Source organism: Pelodiscus sinensis, chromosome 8 (genome assembly GCF_049634645.1).
Source record: "Pelodiscus sinensis isolate JC-2024 chromosome 8, ASM4963464v1, whole genome shotgun sequence".
NCBI classification, from domain to species: Eukaryota; Metazoa; Chordata; order Testudines; family Trionychidae; genus Pelodiscus; species Pelodiscus sinensis.
The window spans coordinates 67,016,175-67,028,929 of record NC_134718.1 but is presented as its reverse complement, the minus strand read 5'-3'; the positions used below and the strand labels follow the sequence as shown (position 1 = coordinate 67,028,929).

The 12,755-nt window shown below is 44.1% G+C and overlaps 1 protein-coding gene across 5 annotated transcripts in view; it reads left to right on the top strand.

Moving 5' to 3' along the window:
• Positions 1-12,755, top strand: part of RBM20 (RNA binding motif protein 20) — a 199,931-nt gene that overhangs the window by 138,678 nt on the left and 48,498 nt on the right. For all 5 annotated transcript variants that reach the window (XM_075935489.1, XM_075935485.1, XM_075935488.1 and 2 more), the window contains exon 2: positions 10,192-11,377. In XM_075935489.1, the coding sequence (XP_075791604.1) occupies positions 10,385-11,377 (993 nt within the window). In that variant the 5' untranslated portion in view covers positions 10,192-10,384. The remainder of the gene's footprint in view (positions 1-10,191; positions 11,378-12,755) is intronic.

Here is a 12,755-nt window from a genome sequence, read left to right as displayed (position 1 = left end):
TCCAACGGGTGCTGGACTAGAGAGGTTCAACCTGTAGTTAATCTGTTTTAGATTACCTGGGTTTATCACTTACACATGCCCTTAATTTGCAGCACTGTTATAAGTATGGTTATGGAGCTCTTTTAATTCTAGGGTATAAAATGTGTCCAAAGATGCTCATGGAAGATTGCTGAAGTTGTTCATATTTATTTGAAGGCAAGTTTGGCACAAAGGGCAAAAAGTCCTTATTGATTTTTATTAGCTTTTTATAACTTTTAAGAGAGAGGGAGAAAGAGCAAGATAGTTGATTGTTTGTTTTTTCTCCTTCAGCCTAATGGTGAATACTTTTAAAAAATGTTTAGAAATATTAATCCAGCTGATTTGGAACTAATGAAGCAATGGGAGAAGGTATGTTTCATACTTTAAAATAATATAATGTATTTGTCTTCAAATAACTAAAAAATGGCTTTTTAAAAGAAATCAAACTCACCGCATCTACACAGCAACATTATTTTGAAATAACTACCATTGTGGGGAGGGATAACTCAGTGGTTTGAGCATTGGCTTGCTAAACCCAGCATTGTGAGCTCTATCCTTGAGGGGGCCATTTAGGGTTCTGGGGTAAATCTGTCAGGGATGGTACTTGGTCCTGCCATGAGGGCAGGGGACTGGACTCAATGAACTTTCAAGGTCCCTTCCAGTTCTGTGAGATAGGTATATCTCCATATAAAATAACTTAGTCTACATCTACACAGCAGGCAGTTATTTAGAAATAATGTTTAAATACTGTCAAGCTGGAGGACTTCTTACTCTGACTCCTGTAACCCTCATTGTACGAGTAGTAAGGGAAGTCAGAGGAAGAGGCTCTATTTCGAAATAAGTGCTGTGTAGACGCCCAATTTCAAAATAAGCTATGAAGTTTCTAGCCCTCATGGTTGTGGAAAAAAATATTGAAAATGTGACCTGCGCACCCCAGATTTAAAAATCAGATGGTGACTAAAAAGAACTCCCAAAATGATTAATTTAAAATCTCCAATCTCATTATTTTTGAGCACTTAGGTTTGGCAACATTGGCAACCACAAATGATGAGTAAGAAATGGACAGTTTTGTGTGTGTGTTTGTATGTGTAAATGGGGCACATTAGCAATCTAAAATCTCTTTCCTGAGTAGAATCTTAATACAGTTTATGAAACCTTCAATACCTTGTTGAATCTGTGTTTCAGAGTGGATTTGCTTAAATTCTTAAGTTGGTAGGAACTAGTCATAAATGTAAAGATTTCATTCATTTTAGAAACAGAGAAATAGTTTAAAATTATATATATTCAGGTCGCATAGCCTCTTCTAAGTCCCATATTCCATAGGAGAACACACAGAGTTCTCACACTGTTTCCTTATCATGCACTGTTCCTTAAACACAGAGATCCTGTCCTGGACATAGCTGCTGTCAGCCTCCTAATCTACAGCCTGTACTTTCCTCCCAACCTGGATGCCAGAGCCTTATCTTCCCAGTGCTAGCTACAATGCTTGGTTACATTTAAAAATATCTCATTAAGGAAGATGAGGGAACTCAGCAGGACAGAGGGGAAGAATTTTGTTAAGGTTGCAACATGAAGCACTCCGAAGTCTGGAAATGCCAATGTTAAGAAAAAATGGGCAAACCATGGTCTTCCCCATACTCCCCAGTCTCCCTTCCCCACATTCCTTAAAAAAAAACAACCAAAAAACCTTATTAACAGTGTTAAGCATTGAAAGCTGCTGTTGACTGGTAGATTAATCTCACTGAGGCTCCTCCCTGGTCCGACACTGCAGACAGACACAGAGGGGCTGTGTCTACACTGGCCACTTATTCCGGAAAAGCAGCCGCTTTTCCGGAATAACTTGCCAGCTGTCTACACTGGCCGCTTGCTTTTCTGGAAAAGCAATGACGATCTACTGTAAAATTGTTAGTGTTTTTCCAGAAAAACTATACTGCTCCCGTTCGGGCAAAAGTCCTTTTCTGGAAATACTGTTCCGGAAAAGGGCCAGTGTAGACAGCACAGTAGTCTTTTCCGCAAAAAAGCCCTGATCGCGAAAATGACGATCGGGGCTTTTTTGCGGAAAAGCGCGTCTAGATTGGCCATGGACGCTTTTCCGCAAAAAGTTCTTTTCCGGAAAAACATCTTGCCAATGTAGACACGCTTTTCCGGAAATACTTATAACGGAAAACTGTTCCGTTTTAAGCATTTCCGGAAAAGGGTGCCAGTGTAGACATAGCCAGAGGGTGTATCTACACTTAAGTAGAAGCTCTGTGGTTGGCCCAGCAGAGGCAGGCTCACGTGGCATAGACTTTGGGGCTATAAAATTGCAGTGTAGACATTTGATCTCAGGCAAATGAGCTGTGTGTCCCGCTCCCTGATTTGTGACGCCGTAAGGGAAGAGTGGGTGCTGCTGCTCAAAGCAACACCAGGCATTGATCTCTGCTGTCCCCTTGTGTATCAAGCCTCCGGGTCCCCTGGGCAAGATGTGGGGATGGCCAGCTCTGCGCCCTTGGAAGGAGCAGGGCCAAGAGGGGGAAGAGGCGGGGCTGGGAGTAGACAACCTTTAGCGCTGCCTGGAGTGCACCACGCCAGCCCCTGCCAGCCCTCAGCACTGCCTGCAATATGGCACCCCATCCCCAGTTCTTAGTGCTGTCCAGAGCACCCAGCATTACTGTGTTAGTGGTGGCGGCTGGAGTTCCAGGCCCCTTTGAATCGCCAGACCCTGGGGCAAATGTGTCTTGCTCCCCCGTCAGGGGGCCTGCCCCTCCTATCCTGCTGTAAAATGGGCACATACTTCACTGTTGTGGCAAAAGCAATCTCTGCAGAGTACCATGAAATGTTGCATGGACCTTGGAGTAAGAATCACTATACCAGGGCCCTGTGGTTTCGAATGTTCTGTGGAGCCGTATTTGAAGTGCTTACAAATTCTCTGCTATTTTTCTGGCAAATCAATTACTCAGTGCTTTGGGGGCTTGGTTTGATAACATGTGAGACAAATCGTTTTATCGTCTACCCTGAGAGCTAGTTCTGCGTCTCCAGTGGGGAGCTGTTTTAAACCAGTGCAGCTGTTGTACTGCGCCAATGTTTCTGTGCTATTGTATGTCCTGTCAAGGCCGAGGAATTAAACTTTTAGGAACCGTATTCATCCAGATCTCAAAGAATTATAAGTGGAACTATAAGCCCTTCAAGTTTTTATTTTAAGACTACCAGACCATGCCGCTTTACACCCATAAAAGCATTTTTACAGTTTTATTGCACAGGATGGACTAGCAGCTAAAAAATGAAACAATAGTTCTAAGTGTATTGAATCCTGCATAGCATAGTATAAATAAGGATATTCCAGATGCTAGTTACACAATATATAATTCATACCATGTAATTAGGCGTAATAGCATGTCTAATTTTCTGGTAGTAATAATGTTTACTAGTTCGCTACCACTTCATTGCAAGTGAAAGCAATTTCATTTTGCTAACTGCGGGCTTGATTTTGTAAAGTGCTGAGCAACCTCACGTCCTGTTAACATATACTTGGGATTTGTGGGTGCTTAGCCTCCCACAGGTTTGGGTGGGGTTATGTGCACATGTAATGTTTTGCTTATGCTTGCCGGGTACCTCCCTTTTGCAAACGAATCTGTAGGAAACACGACCATAAAATCAGATCAGATAATGAGTGACGGAAAGTAAAACCATCATAAGAGAAAACAAAAGGAACCACCAATGTGAAGACTGCTGAAATATATTTATTCTACTGGCCGGGAGCTCTGTTGCTGCATAATGAAATACTTGTTCAAAGTCCATTTGATATCCCTAGAGACCAGTAGGCCTTGCAGTTGCTATTGAATGTTTAACATTAAATATGAAACCCATTCATTTTCTTTTCATTTTACTTTAGATTTAACCAGATGTTTTACCAATTTATGCTTTTAAAATCTCACATGCTGACAAGCCATCAAAATAAATCACATCTTTGTCTATTCAGTGTAGTAAATCAACCAATTATTAACAGCAAATGTTGCATTGTAATTGATGCTTAGTTTTTGCTTTGAAATTGAAACATAATATATTTTTATAGTACAGACAAAATGAATCTTGGAGAGGATTTCTCTTATTCAACAGCTTGGTACTGTGCGTCAGAGCTGAAAGAATGAGTAGCCATTTGAAATGTGTTGATTATCTGTGGTATGCAGTGTTGTTGTACCATGTTAGTGCCAGGATAATAGAGAGACATGGTCGGTGAGGTAATTTCTTTTATCGTGAAAACTTGTCTCTCTCACCAACAAAAGTTGGTCCAATACCAACTCTTACCTCACCCACCTTGATTATCTGTGGTGTTTGTTAGCAGTGGCTCCTAGCAAGGAAAAGAGGGTGAGATTACAGAGGTGGAAATAGATGCAACCACTCCTCTGTTACGGGCCGTATGAGTATGACTAGTCGGCCCATGGCACCAAGCCTCTCAGCTCAGGTCGGCAGGCTTGGCTAGTTCTCTAAAAATGCATAGACGGCACTTGGAAGTTGCGGCTTAGGCAGAGGCCAAGTCTGAAGCCCACCCCCAATGCCTAGGCTGTAGAATCCAACCTCCAGCCCAAGCAGCCATGTCAAAGCACTGTTTAGATGGCAATTTTTGAGTGGCAGTGGGTGCATCTACACAGCAGGACTTAACTTGAAATAAGCTACACAAATTGAGCTACGTCAATTGTGTAGCTTATTTTGAAATAGCTTATTTCAAAATTGGGAGCGTCTACACAGCACTTATTTCAAAATAGAGCCTCTTCCTCTGACTTCCCTTACTACTCGTACAATGAGGGTTACAGGAGTCAGAGTAAGAAGTCCTCCAGCTTGACAGTATTTCAAAATTATTTTGAAATAACTGCCTTCTGTGTAGACACAAACTAAGTTATTTAAAAATAATGTTGCTGTGTAGACATACCGGGCTCGTCTACACTGGCCACTTTTCCGAAAGGGGCATGTTAATTTCACAGGTCGTAATAGGGAAATCCGCGGGGGATTTAAATATCCCCCGCGGCATTTAAATAAAAATGTCCGCCGCTTTTTTCCGGCTTTTAGAAAAGCCGGAAAAGAGCGTCTACACTGGCCCCGATCCTCTGGAAAAAAGCCCTTTTCCGGAGGATCTCTTATTCCTACTTCGAAGTAGGAATAAGAGATCCTCCGGAAAAGGGCTTTTTTCCAGAGGATCGGGGCCAGTGTAGACGCTCTTTTCCGGCTTTTCTAAAAGCCGGAAAAAAGCGGCGGACATTTTTATTTAAATGCCGCGGGGGATATTTAAATCCCCCGCGGATTTCCCTATTACGACCTGTGAAATTAACATGCCCCTTTCGGAAAAGTGGCCAGTGTAGACGTAGCCACCCAGTGTGAGCTCTGTCAGCCCAAGTCTGTTCTCTTGGGCTGAGAGGCTTCCTGCTGTGGGCTGTGTAGTTGGATCCGAGGGGCCCAGCTCTTTCCCAACCTGGGGGCTTGCACTGCATATGGAGGGAGTGTGGTCAGAAGATACTATCTTATACACATCCATTGAGCAGTCTCATCCAAAGATTGTGCAAGTTTCCTGGAAGCACACAGAACAGGCATTGTAGGCAGAGGTGGTGTTTGTGGATTTGTTTTTAAGCTTTCACAGAAACGGTTCAGTTGTTTCCAAGATCATTGTTACAGGAAACTGTGATGGTTGGCCAATGTTTTAAAATTAGCACAATTGTCTGGGGAGGGTGACCTAGTGCTTCTTTACTTCAAAACTAGGATGTGAAATGTAACAGGAGGGTTGCTGTCAGGTCAGAGAGATTCTTATTGCTGCACTCATGAAAAGTTATTAGCCGATGCATTTATTAGATCATAGAATCATAGAATACTAGGACTGGAAGGGACCTCGAGAGGTCATCGAGTCCAGTCCCCTGCCCTCATGACAGGACCAAATACTGTCTAGACCATCCCTGATAGACATTTATCTAACCTGCTCTTAATATCTCCAGAGATGGAGATTCCACAACCTCCCTGGGCAATTTATTCCAGTGTCTGACTACCCTGACAGTTAGGAACTTTTTTCTAATGTCCAACCTAAACCTCCCTTGCTGCAGTTTAAGCCCATTGCTTCTTGTTCTATCCTCAGAGGCCAAGATGAACAAGTTTTCTCCCTCCTCCTTATGACACCCTTTTAGATATCTGAAAACTGCTATCATGTCTCCTCTCAATCTTCTCTTTTCTAAACTAAACAAACACAATTCCTCAGTCTTCCCTCATAGGTCATGTTCTCTAGACCTTTAATCATTCTTGTTGCTCTTCTCTGGACCCTCTCCAATTTCTCTACATCTTTCTTGAAATGCGGTGCCCAGAACTGGACACAATACTCCAACTGAGGCCTAACCAGAGCAGAGTAGAGCGGAAGAATGACTTCTCGTGTCTTGCTCACAATACACCTGTTAATGCATCCCAGAATCATGTTTGCTTTCTTTGCAACAGCATCACACTGCTGACTCATATTCAGCTTGTGGGTCCACTATAACCTCTAGATCCCTTTCTGACATACTCCTTCCCAGACTGTCGCTTCCCATTCTGTATGTATGAAACTGATTATTCCTTCCTAAGTGAAGCACTTTGCATTTGTCTTTATTAAACTTCATCCTATTTACCTCAGACCATTTCTCCAATTTGCCAGGTCATTTTGATTTATTATCCTATCCTCCAGATTAGTTGCAACCCCTCCCAGCTTGGTATCATCTGCAAACTTAATAAGCGTACTTTCTATACCAATATCTAAATCGTTGATGAAGATATTGAACAGAGCCGGTCCCAAAACAGACCCCTGTGGAACCCCACTTGTTATGCCTTTCCAGCAGGATTGTGAACCATTAATAACTATTCTCTGAGTACGATTATCCAGCCAGTTATGCACCCATCTTATAGTAGCCCCATCTAAGTTGTATTTACCTAGTTTATTGATAAGAATATCATGCGAGACCGTATCAAATGCCTTACTAAAGTCTAGGTATACCACATCCACTGCTTCTCCCTTATCCACAAGACTCGTTATCTTATTAAAGAAAGCTATCAGATTGGTTTGACATGATTTGTTCTTTACAAATCCATGCTGGCTGTTCCCTATCACCTTGCCACATTCTGAGTGTTTACAGATGATTTCCTTAATTACTTGCTGCATTATCTTCCCTGGCACAGAAGTTAAACTAATTGGTCTGTAGTTTCCTGGGTTGTTCTTATTTCCCTTTTTATAAATGGGCACTATATTTGCCCTTTTCCAGTCTTCTGGAATCTCTCCTATCTCCCAGGATTTTCCAAAGATGATAGCTAGAGTCTCAGATACCTCTTCTGTCAGCTCCTTGAGTATTCTAGGATGCATTTCATCAGGCCCTGGTGACTTGCAGGCATCTAACTTTTCTAGGTGATTTTTAACTTGTTCTTTTTTTATTTTACCTGCTAAAATTACCCCCTGTCCACTAGCATTCACTATGTTAGGCATTCCTACAGACTTCTCGGTGAAAACTGAAACAAAGAAGTCATTGAACATCTCTGCCATTTCCAAGTTACCTATTACTGTTTCTCTCTACTTTCCATTTTTTATATGACTACTTTTTTATTTTTAGATCATGCAGGATCTCGTGGTTAAGCCAAGGCTGTCTTTTGCTGTATTTTCTATCTTTCCAACACAACAGAATAGCTTGCTTTTGGGCCCTTAACAATGTCCCTTTGAAAAACTGCCAACTCTCCTCAATTGTTTTCCCCCTCAGTCTCGATTCCCATGGGACCTTATCTATCAGCTCTCTGAGCTTACCAAAATCCGCCTTCCTGAAATCCATTGTTTCTATTTTGCTGTTCTCCCTTCTACCCTTCCATAGAATTGTGAACTCTGTGATTTCATGATCACTTTCACCCAAGCTGCCTTCCACTTTCAAATTCTCAACCAGTTCCTCCCTATTTGTTAGGATCAAATCTAGAACAGCTTCCCCTCTGGTAGCTTTTTCAACCTTCTGAAATAAAAAGTTGTCTCCAGTGCAGTCCAAGAACTTATTGGATAGTCTGTGCCCCACAGTGTTATTTTCCCAACATATATCTGGATAGTTGAAGTCCCCCATCACCACCAAATCTTGGGCTTTGGATGATTTTGTTAGTTGTTTGAAAAAAGCCTCATCCACTTCTTCCACCTGTAGGTGGCCTGTAGTAGACTCCTAGCATGACATCACCTTTGTTTTTAATCCCTTTTAGCCTAACCCAGAGACTCTCAACACTTGCATGTTACATGTAAAGCAGTTGACCCAGGAAATTATTAGATAAGTGTAAACTGTGTTGTGTCTGCTTTCACTTGCCCAGCTTTGTTGTGGGTGAAGCCCTTTTAGATTCCTGGGGGAAGATCACAGGCACTGTCTTGCTCATCCTCCACAGTGCAGCTGTGGGGAACTCTCCTCCTCCTCCTCCTGGTTCATCTGTGCTTTCCCAGCATCCTTTGGTTCTTCCTTTCTGAGGGACAGTTGCTATTGACACCAGTTGTCATTTTGAGGACAGGGTGGTTTCAGTTGGGTTCAGGAGCCATAATGGTACCTCTTGAGGAACAGTGCTTATCTCCAGGGGCTTTGGTTGGTTCAAAGGGTTTTTTTAACTATTTATTGCAACCAGTATTGGTAGAATAGGTGGCTCAGGGGGCTACTGCTGGGACAATAATGTTCTCATTACCATCCTGGGTTGAATCTAAGCTAACTAGTGACCATAAGAGCATCGGAACCATGTCTGTATAATCCCAGCCATAAACGTATCAATCTCTGTCTTCAAGCCGTTTAGGCATCTTGCCCCCACATCTCCTATTGGGAGGCTCCCTCCTCTGATTGGTAGAAAAGTTCTAAGTTACATCCTGAGTGTACTCATGGCCAAAAGCTCTGACCTCGTGGTTCTTGGAGGCTCTAGACAGAGGGTATGTCTACACTACCCCGCTAGTTCGAACTAGCGGGGTAATGTAGGCATACCGCAATTGCAAAGGAAGCCCGGGATTTGAATTTCCCGGGCTTCATTTGCATAAGCGGGGCGCCGCCATTTTTAAATCCCCGCTTGTTTGAACCCCGGGCCGCGCGGCTACACGGGGCACGAACTAGGTAGTTCGAACTAGGCTTCCTAGTTCGAACTACAGTTACTCCTCATGGAACTAGGCTTCCTAGTTCGAACTACCTAGTTCGTGCCGCGTGTAGCCGCGCGGCACGGGGTTCGAACCAGCGGGGATTTAAAAATGGCAGCACCCCGCTTATGCAAATGAAGCCCGGGAAATTCAAATCCCGGGCTTCATTTGCAATTGCGGTATGCCTACATTACCCTCCTATTTCGAAATAGGTGGGTAGTGTTGACATACCCAGACTGAGTTAGTGGTCTTAGTCCATGTCCTAATGAACACATGCCCACATCACAAAAACACCTTCATAACTGGGGCTGTCTCTGCAGAGATGGCAAAGATTGAGTGGGTTATGGTGAAGGAATTGCTTTCTTTCAGCCCTGCTGGATTTTTTTTTTGTAGTTGAGATTGATGAACATTTTTAGTACACTGTGGGAAAGGTTGCCTGGCTACTGCGAATGTAAATTCAATACAGGTTGGTCCAATAAAAGATACTACCTTGCCAATGTTCCCTCTAATTTTTTCCATCTAAATGCAGAATAAATTTTTTATGTGCACCAGGGCACGTGCAGATGTGCACCAGCAGGAGAAACACATGCTGTTGGCTGTGGGAGGCTGTGGGCACTCTGCCAATCAGCTGGGCAGCATTTGAATCTCTCCTGGGTAGTCTTCCAAGGGCTCAGCTTGCAGGGAATGCTGCATGTCACCCACCTTGCATCTCAGACACAAATCCAGGCAGGACTCTTGCAAACACTTTAAATGAAGGAAGGGCCCGGTCTATAGCCCACTGAACTCAACAAGAGTCTTTTTACTGAGTGGAGTGGCTCACACTTTAGACAAACACGTGGCTTTTTGTTCCATCCTTGAAACACTGATCCCCCTAATGACATTTTAATTGAAATGAATATGGCACTAGACACTTAAGAGAAATGGCTTTCTGTGGCATCATAAGCCATCACCTCTCCCTCCACAAGTTTAGAAAGGATAAATCTCCAAGTGGAGCTTCTTAGCCCAGGTGACGTTAAGGTAGGAAGAGGCTGCTGCTAACTTTTAGGTTAATTTAACCTCCTGTTCCTTTTCAGTGCGGCCAAGCTTCTGGACAAAAATCCATTCTCCGTCAGCGCTTCCAATCCACTGCTTCCGTCTCCTGCAAGTCTTCAGCTTGCTCAGCTACAGGCCCAGCTTACCCTGCACAGGCTAAAATTGGCTCAGACAGCAGTCACCAGCAACACAGCAGCTGCAACTGTTCTGAATCAAGTTCTCTCCAAAGTGGCTATGTCTCAGCCGCTGTTTAACCAATTAAGACATCCGTCCATGATCAACACCCCCCAGGGGCAGGCGGGAGGACCACAGCAAGGACCTGCAATCGCCAATACTAGATTTCCATCTAGTGGAATACCTTTTCCAGCACAGAATCCAGCATTAGCAGTACAAGGAGGAAGCTTGGGGTCGGTTGGGAACATAACAAACCAAACCACAAATGCGATTGTCATGCACCCTTTTGGAGGTGTAATGTCTCAGGCGTCCAGCCAACCAGCTGTAGTTATGAGTCTAAATAAGACTGGCCACTCGTCTGCTGCAGGAGGATTTTATGACTACGGTAAACAAAATGTCTCTGCTCCTCCAGGATACACAGCTGAGGCGGGCCAGGGCAGTCAGCATGGCTTTAAGTCCAGTGGGACTCACCCAGTGTCCTCCTCTGGTGGGGTACACTATGAAGGTCATTTTGGTCCTTCGGGCCAGCTGAAACATGAGAGTCAGCCTGGATTTCAGAAAGACTTCTATGGACCCAATTCTAAAGGGCAGCACACCACAGGAATACAATCTTTGGGCTTTTCCGGAGAGCCACAAACTGTGAGTCAGAAAGGTGATCCAGGTCCTGGGGTACATAACACAAGTGCAAGTAGCCAATGGGAAAATGCTCCTAGTTTCTCCAGCCAAAACAAGCCTGACCTCATGGCCGGCGCCAACGTGTGGCCGTCCACCGGTCAGCAGTATGAAATCCGAAATGAGCTCTACAACCCGGAAGAGCCGACCCCTGACACAAAGTTTGGTGCTGGGACAATGCATTCTTTCCACAGACTCAACAATAGTAAACCAAGCTTGAGTAGTCCCCGCCTGAGGCAGAATGAGGAGCTGACCGCAAACGCATCTGATTTGTCCATGAGATCTCTTCAGCCTCATGAATTAAATGACTTTCATGGCATAGCCCCGCTTCATTTCCCACACATCTGCACCGTATGTGACAGAAAGATCTTTGATCTGAAGGTAAGCGCTTCTCACACAGTAAGAGGTGATTCTACTCGGCAAAATGATTTGATTAAATTCATCCTTTGGGATTCTCTGTTCATGTTGTTTCACTAATTTCATATTGACTTTGCAAGTAAAAATGACCATGTTGACTTTTAAAGACCAGTCTGGCAAACTCTAATACATGGGTGGGGAACCATTTTAGGGTCAGGGGCTGCTGACCCTCAGAAAAACCAGTCAGGGGCCGCACACAAGTGAGAAGGAAAAAACCCCCCACCTTTCACTGATGTGGCCCCCAACTGAGAAGGAGAAAGACACATTCCCCTAGCACACCAGAGCGCTAGTACATTTTCTGTACTCCAGCCCCTCAGTGGGAAGGGTGGGCTGGATTACCTGCATTGGCTCCCCAGTGCTGGGGGGAAGCCTTGAGCCTAAGGGGCCAGATCCAGGCAAGGCCTGAGGTTCCCCTCCCCTGCTCTAACGAGTCTCTGAGAGTTGGCTCCTTTCCCCTTTGTGCATTATCACTACAGTTTGCGCCTCTCTAGTCCAGTACCCTTGAGACCTGACCAATTCCTAACGAGAGAATTTTTCGGACCATGGCAGGTCAATATTATCTAGCAGCATCACCAACACTTCCACTGCTTATTGCCTCTTACAAGACATTTAGGGGTAAATTAGAGCTAAATAACAGCACAGAACACTGACTGGTGGCCAGGACTGGTGGCTGTAAACAAACTTTATGGGACCACGAGAAACCAGGCTAACCCATGAAAAGTGGACATTCAGCTAACTAAAATCATGCTGGAAAACAGATGTTTCTGAACCAGAGAGTTCTGAACTAGAGAGGTTCAACCTGTAGTAATAAAGATACCGCAAGATAAATTCTGCCTCTTGTGTAACCCCATCAACTTTGATGGAGTTTCCTGGGTGTAACTGAGGTCATAATTGGTAGAGCTGACTGGAAGAAAACAATTCAGTTTTGAGGAAACTTTTGAGGTCTTGAAATTTGCTTTTGTTCCACACTGGAATGAAAACAGAACATTTTTGTGAGCGGAACCACAGTTCTTCAAGGTGCAGAGAACTTCAAAATGTATGAACACTAATGGATTTTGATGGTTCTGAGCATCTTGCAGGACGAGGCCTTACTAAGGATGTAATAGTATAGTCGAATAACCGATTAACCGATAAGCAAAAGCTTATAGGTTAATGCTATCGACTGCACGCTTTCCCCCCCTCTCCCTTTCCCTGCCAGTACAGTTTTTAGCAGGCTAACCAGCAGCCTGGCTCAGTCCTGACTTGCAACAGGTCCAGGACCTACCCCCACTGCAGCTCTGTATTTTATGTGTATTAAGAGCCAGGCAGGCAGGCAGCCCAGCTCAGTTCTGACTTGTGCCGG